Genomic DNA, 7,134 nt, shown 5'->3' on the forward strand with positions numbered 1-7,134 from the left:
GAAAGCCACAGCCCCATCTCCGACCCATTCAGCTAAAGGAGTGACCTGCTGGGTTGGAAAAAAAAGGTGATTACCTAGTCACTGAAGCCAGGGCTTCCCATGATGACTCTGGGTTTTCATACACACTCCAGTAAATGCCAAACAGCTTAATTAGCACAGTAAGGAACTTTACCCCAAACCAGCATGCCAAGCCATAGAGGTCCACTTGCTCAAATAATGTGGAAACATTGACACTCTTTTCCTCTCACCCCTTCTTTAACTAAGGAATAATCCTTTCAGAGTGATTCTCTCCCAGCAGAGTCACAAGTCACTGTTTTCTGTTCGGATTGGTGACCAGGAGTGTTTGTGTGGGGGGCATGATTAACCTGCATGGTATTGTGTTTGCACAGTGTCTGCATTTTATCAAACACCTGGAATGATCAGCTGTGAACATCTGGATCTGTGTACAAAGCCCTTTCCGGAGCAGGTACTGATGTCCATTGAGAAACGTATCTCCATTTATCTTCACTTACTTCATTACAGAGAAGGGACAGCTTTTCTGCACCATCCACCTGCCCACATCTGTGTAGCTGTCTGATCTCTGTTCAGAGGAGATGGAAGAGGGAAATCACTCGGAGGTGACTGAGTTCATTCTCTCAGGACTGACAGATCGTCTGGAGCTGCAGGTCCCCCTCTTTGTGGTATTCCTACTGATCTATGGTATCACCCTGGTGGGGAATGGGGGGATGATCTTGTTAATCACAATTGATCCCCGACTCCACACCCCCATGTACCTTTTCCTCAGGAATTTGTCTTTCTGTGACCTCTGCATTTCCTTGATAATTTCCCCTAAGATGCTTCTGGATTTCTTAGCTGAGAGGAAAAACATTTCTTTCACTGCCTGCACTGTGCAAATGCATCTCTCTATCATTTTTGGAGACATTCAGTGCCTCTTGCTGGCTGTGATGGCATATGACCGTTATGTGGCCATCTGTAACCCACTGCTCTATGTGGTCACCATGTCCAGGCACCTTTGTAAACAGCTAGTGATTGGGGTGTACACTGTGGGAGTGGTGGATTCAATGATATACATGAGTTGTACATTTCAGCTGTCATTCTGCAGCTCCAACATCATCAATCATTTCTTCTGTGATGTCCTTCCACTGTTGGCGCTCTCCTGTTCCGACTCCCGCATCAATGAGATTGTGATGTTTGCTTTCATGAGCTGCATTACAGGAAGCAGCTTTGTGACTGTCCTAGTCTCCTATGTCTATATCATCTCCACCATCCTGCAGGTTCGCTCTGTCGAGGGCCAGCGCAAAGCCTTCTCCACCTGCTCTTTCCACTTAACCTCCGTGGTCCTGTGTTTTGGTACCCTCCTCTTCATGTATTTACGTCCCACCTCCAGCTATTCCATGGACAGAGACAAAATAGTCTCAGTGTTTTACCCGCTGGTCATCCCCATGTTGAACCCCCTCATCTACAGCCTGAGGAACACAGAAGTGAAGGATGCCCTGAGGAAAGCACTGAATAAACTCCTAACCAATTCTTCTATCTGTTAAATTCTGTACTGGTTTTCTGATGGGGAGTGGAAACCGGTGAATTCAATTGTCAGCCAATTGTAAATAATTTTGCAGAGCCTGTGGTCATATTGTTCATTATTTTATTGTTATTATTATTAATTTGTTTATATTCCAACAAGGCCTGCAGACCCCAACTGAAATCAGTGGACAAAACACAGGAAGACTCACAGGGCAAGAAAGAGAGAATGATTTTATAAGCCTTTGCTAGGGGCATCCACCTAGGGGGTGAGTTGCTCAATTTCATGTCTCTGTTCCATGGGTTATTTAATTACTTACTTAGCTGAACAACTTTGAAAGGTGAAAGCAGCCCAGGCTGAAATAGAAGATCACTCAGTCGCTGGGATGCTTTCTGGAAATGCAGGAAACCCAAGTCCAGAGTGTGACAGTTTTGATCACAGAGACCCTCATTGTTACTCTCACCTAATGTGGTGAAATTACCTCTGAGCCCATTTTACCTGCCAGCCTGGGCCTCCAGAAACCTGACTTGTTGAGCCAGACATGATAGCTAGCTACAAACCAGATTGAGGGTCTGGGCTACACCCCCAAAACTGCGGATCTAGACTGAAACCAGCTCAGCAGGATACCTGTCTCCAGCACACAGACACCCACCTAATGGAATCTAAACTCCAAATAAAACCATTTTACTCTGTATAAATGTTATCCAGGGTAAAATGATAAATGTTCACCCTCTATATCACTGTAAGACAGATATGCACAGCTGTTTGCCCCCCAGGTAACAATTACTTGCACTGAATTTATAAATCAACAAAAGTGATTTTATTAAGGATAAAAAGTAGGATTTAAGGGGTTTTAAGAAATAACAGAGCAAACAAAATAAGTCACAAAGCAAAATAAAAGAAAACACACAAGGCTGAGCTTAATACACTCAGAAATCAGTTACAAATGTTAACTTCTTATCCCGGTTGTTACTAAAGATAAAATCCTTCTAAGATCACATGCCTTTTCTGACCTGGGTCCAGCCTGCTCTCACTCACCTCTGTGGTTACAGTCCTTTTGTTTCCGGGTGCTTACAGGTATCTCCATGGGGTGGGGAGGCTGTGACTTAAGCCAGCTGAAAACACTCATTGTTTGATTCCCCAATTGAATAGAACTTCCCTAAGGCAGGAATCCTTTTTTGGAATTCCAACCCCCTCTGGAAAAGTACCAGCTTCAAGATGGATTTCAGTATCAGGTGACATGGTCACATTGTAAGAGGCTAGTCTCCATTTTTCTTCCTTTGTCCCACAGTTACACAGGAAGGTAAACAGAGCCATTCACAGTTCATTGATTCTGAAGCACCTTTAATGGCCTCCACTGAAAATGTCTACATCAGTAATACAAGTTTATACCTTATTCTCCTAACTCCAGACATAGAAATAATCTATGTAAACTAATAGGATGAACACACTTAGTGGATTATAACCTTTATAATGACATGTTACATGGGGCACTTAGCATAAAGCATATTCCAGTGATGTCTTATTCAGAAGCATATTTTCATAAAGCGTATGGAGTGCAATGTCACACAGAGCTTTTCCCAGCACTGGACAGAAGGGGGAATTGAACCTTGGTCTCCCACCTCACAGGTGGACACCTCAACTATTGGGCTAAAAATTACAAAGGGAAGGGCCACCACCGCTTCCTACTGTGGCTGTGTTGTGACCGGCACCTAAATCCACCCTCCGCACACACTCATTGTTCTGGGACAAAGCTGTTAGAAGTATTTCTATCACATTTGTTAATAGTTTCAGGTGAATCCAAATGATAGTGCTTTTGACAATAAATGATTAGTCCAGAAGAAATTCACCCATTTCTAGACACAGTTGTGTCCCAAAACTTTGGAAATTACATAAAGAGACATTTGGAGAGGTGACCAACTTAAAAAAAAGAAGGAAAGAGCTTTACCAAGGGAGGGAGAAGAGTAAATGGGAAAGGAGAGAAAAATAGCTTTAAGAGGAAGGGGGAAAAGTCCCCCGTCGATTCAGGGAATGTCCATAATAAGCCCATTACATTGACTCAGCTATGGTGTGCAGCAGTGCCATAGTGTAGATGGTTTTCACATTGATGAAAGGGTTTTTCCTTCAATGTAGTTAATCCATGTCCCCGAGAGGCAGTAGCTAGGACAATGGGAGAATGACACTGAGGGTCAGTAGAAGCTAACTGCCTCACACAAGGTTTGAAAAGTTTCCCCGCCCTGTGCAACAGAGCTCTGTTGATCTAATTTTTTAAGAATAAACCAGGCTTCAGAGAAGCTGCTGATGGAAAAGAGCAGTTGGGAACTCTAGTCCTATCTCCCTGCCAGGGCAGCAGAATCCCCTTCGGTTCTTTTTGTTCAGGCGAGTTGGAAATATTGCAGCTGTCCCAGCTTCCCAGTAGAGATTATTCTGCATTCTGACTGAGCTCAGTGTCAGGCTGTGTGTGTGTAGCAGGCACTCTGTGTGTGTGTGTGTGTTTGGTGTGCATCAGGGACTATGTGTGTACATGTGGTGGGGGTTACAGTGGAGCTGAATTTCAAGCGTAGGCAGATGTGTGTCCCTTGCCCTGCCCACGGCTCAGCTTAGGATGTGTTCCTGACTCTAACACTCAGATGCCCAGCTCCCAATGGGGTCCAAACCCCAAATAACTCTGTTTTACTCTGTATAAAGCTTCTACAGTGGACACTCATAATGTGTTCACCCTCTATAATACTGATAGAGAGATATGCACAGCTGTATCCCCCCCCAGGTATTAATACATACTCTGGGTTAATTAATAAGTAAAAAGTGATTTTATTAAATAGAAAAAAGTAGGATTTAAGTCTTTCCAAGTAATAACACACAGAACAAAGTACATTACCAAACAAAATAAAACACGTAAGTCTTGTTTAATACTGCAAAAATTAATGGAGGTAAATCTCACCCTCAGAGATGTTCCAATAAGCTTCTTTTACTGACTAGACTTCCTCCTAGCCTGGGTTGAGTAATCACTCACAACCCTGTAGTTACTGTCCTTTGTTCTAGTTTTTTTCAGGCATCTCCTTCGGGTGGAGTTGCTATCTTTTGTGCCAGCTGAAGACAAAATGGAGGGGTTTCCTCAGGGGCTTATATAGTCTTATAGGCTAAGATATAGTCTCTCTCTTGGGGTGGAAACCGTTTCCCCTCTCCTCTCCAGAATCCAGCTCCAGGATGGAGTTTGGGAATCACATGGGCAAGTGACATGTCCATGCATGACTCGGATCCTTGCAGGCCAACGCCACATTCCCAGGAAAGCTCACACATGGATTGGCGTCTCTCAAAGTTCATTGTTATCTTAAGTGTTTCTGGATTGGGCACTTATAGAGAATAGACTTTTCTCAAGAAGCTGACCAACTGCTTCACTGAGGCTCCTTAAAATCAAACAAGTACATAACAAGTATTCATAACTTTGAATACAAAAATGTTACATGCATGCAAACAGGATGAATATAACCAGTAGATCATAACCTTTGCAGAGATATGTTACACGGCATATCTAGCATAAACCACATTTTAATTATTTCACTTTTATCCACATAAGCATATTTCTGGAAAGCATTATGGGGTGCAACATCACACCCTACTCCTGAACACACTGCCAGAGACTTGGACACTGTCCATGGTGGAGGCAGTGCATGTAAAATCCCTTTTTGTTTGTGTTCACCCCCCCTTTCAGGACCTTTAAACTGTCTGATGTCATTCATAGGTGTTCTTGCAAGGTTTGGGGTTCTTGGTCCACAGAAGATTGAAAACAGGTTGGGGTGTAGTTTTGCTAATTGAAGGCAGACAGCAATATCTGTTAAAGTGGAGGTGTCTTGGCATTTAGCCATAAGGCTGTGTGCCTCAGTTTCCCCTTCCACACAGCAGCATAGGCCTGTTATGCTTTTGCTGCTATGCCAAGCTTTCAGACTGTTTACAGGTATAAGCCAAAAAGCAACATGCTTTTGGGACTGTCTTGTCATCATTCCTAGCATGAACAAAAGTTTTTTTTCCACAGAGCAGGGGTGTCTCACATCTTTCAAGGGTTTACCACAAGTATTAACTCCTTTGTCTTGACCATAGATGAAGTAGCAAAAGACACACGATTAACAGGAAATCTTCAGTGGACAGGCTTTGTTCACACAATTTAGCTTGTTTAGTGTCTATAGCATTTCCCCATTCCTTTGTGTACCCTCGTAGGTGCTCTGATGCAGGTTCTTCTGCCCATTTGCAGAAGGCTTTTAATTCAGACATGTGTTTGAGGCTTTAAAAGGAAAGGGGGCACTGAAACCATGCCTGCCCTCAGCTGCTCCCTCTTGTGAAGCTTCCCAAAGGCAGAGATTTTCTCCCACCATCCTTGAAGAGAGAGTGTTATTTTTATAAGGGTATCAGGAATAACATTCTTTAATGGAGTGCTTTGGATCAGTAAGATCCCCACAGTTACCAACAGGTCAGCTGGGTAGACTCTCCCCTCCCGGCGATCTGACCCCCAGTCTTCCCTTAAAACCTGATTCACAGGAGAGGGGTCTGTCCTTTTAAATGCACATTTTTCACCCTCCTCCTGGGAAAAAGCCTCCCGACAAACTGTGGGCAGAATCTCTGATCCCCCATCACCTTCCATCTGGACTTCCCTCTCTGGGCTCTTCTTGGGGTCAGACACTGCTGCCTCCCCCAAAAGGGAAGGTGACCCTGGTCCGGCTGTAGGCTTACAGCTACCAGCTATGACAGACCCTTCCCTGGCCAGCAAAATCCCCCTCTTTCCCTCAGGTTGGCCTTGCTTCCAGCTACAGAGTCCCTGGGGTCTGTTCCCACCACAGCGGTTACCAAGACCCCAACTTCCACCTTTGGGGTACATGTTTCTGTGCACCCCAGAGCAGGGCCTGTCCCCTGCCGACCTGCAACTTCCTGGCAGTCAGCAACTGGGACGGCCTCCTTGTTTCACGTGGAACATTCCCCTCCCAGAGGCAGATGATCACAGGACAGGAGCTGGCTTTGTCCAGCCCCTCCCGCAGGGACTTGTCTTAAGCCCTGGAGCTACAGCAACTGGTTACACCCATTCCTGCCCCCAAAGCTGCATGCTTCACTGCTACAGAGGAATTTAAGAGACTCTCTCCTATTCCCCGACTAGCCCATGTGTCTTCACACACACACCCTGCCCTGGGGCTTTGAGCACAAGATTCCTTCTCGCTGTTAACCAAGCCAAGGAGAGATTCTGCCACATCAAAGAAATGATTCCCCAGTCGAAACAGTGCAAGATTGTGTGCCACTGTGGCAACAGTCAGCTCAGCCTGAACATCACCAGTTTCTATGTGTACCTTAGCTGAAGGGGCAAGGACTTTCTAACCTACCACCAGTTCCAATTCTGCCATTTCCCCTGGCAACAAATCCTTCTCCTGGATCAGGTCCCTCCTGACCACAGAAATCTCTGCCCCCATGTCCCTCAATCCCAGGAGAACTTTTCCATTCAGTTTAACAGCATGCATGTGCTCACTGCTTGGCTGGGTAGAAGCCCCCTTTACAAATCCTGGGCGGAAAGAGGCAGCAGTCTGGCACTGAGAAGCAGCAGCTTCATTTGTTTCCTGCTGCCTGTTCCCACTCAG

The 7,134-nt window shown here is 45.1% G+C and overlaps 1 protein-coding gene across 1 annotated transcript; it reads left to right on the plus strand.

Annotated features, from left to right (window-relative positions):
- Positions 1–593: 593 nt before the first annotated feature.
- LOC140912481 (olfactory receptor 5G9) lies at positions 594–1,541 on the plus strand. Its single transcript, XM_073346942.1, has one exon. It carries the CDS (start codon positions 594–596, stop codon positions 1,539–1,541), a length of 948 nt encoding a protein of 315 aa, XP_073203043.1.
- The last annotated feature ends 5,593 nt before the right edge of the window (positions 1,542–7,134 follow it).

This window comes from Lepidochelys kempii, chromosome 6 (assembly GCF_965140285.1).
Source record: "Lepidochelys kempii isolate rLepKem1 chromosome 6, rLepKem1.hap1, whole genome shotgun sequence".
Classification (NCBI taxonomy): Eukaryota; Metazoa; Chordata; order Testudines; family Cheloniidae; genus Lepidochelys; species Lepidochelys kempii.

Excerpts from the sequence above, each read along its gene's own strand:
- LOC140912481 (XM_073346942.1), top strand. The coding sequence starts at position 594 with ATGGAAGAGGGAAATCACTCGGAGGTGACTGAGTTCATTCTCTCAGGA.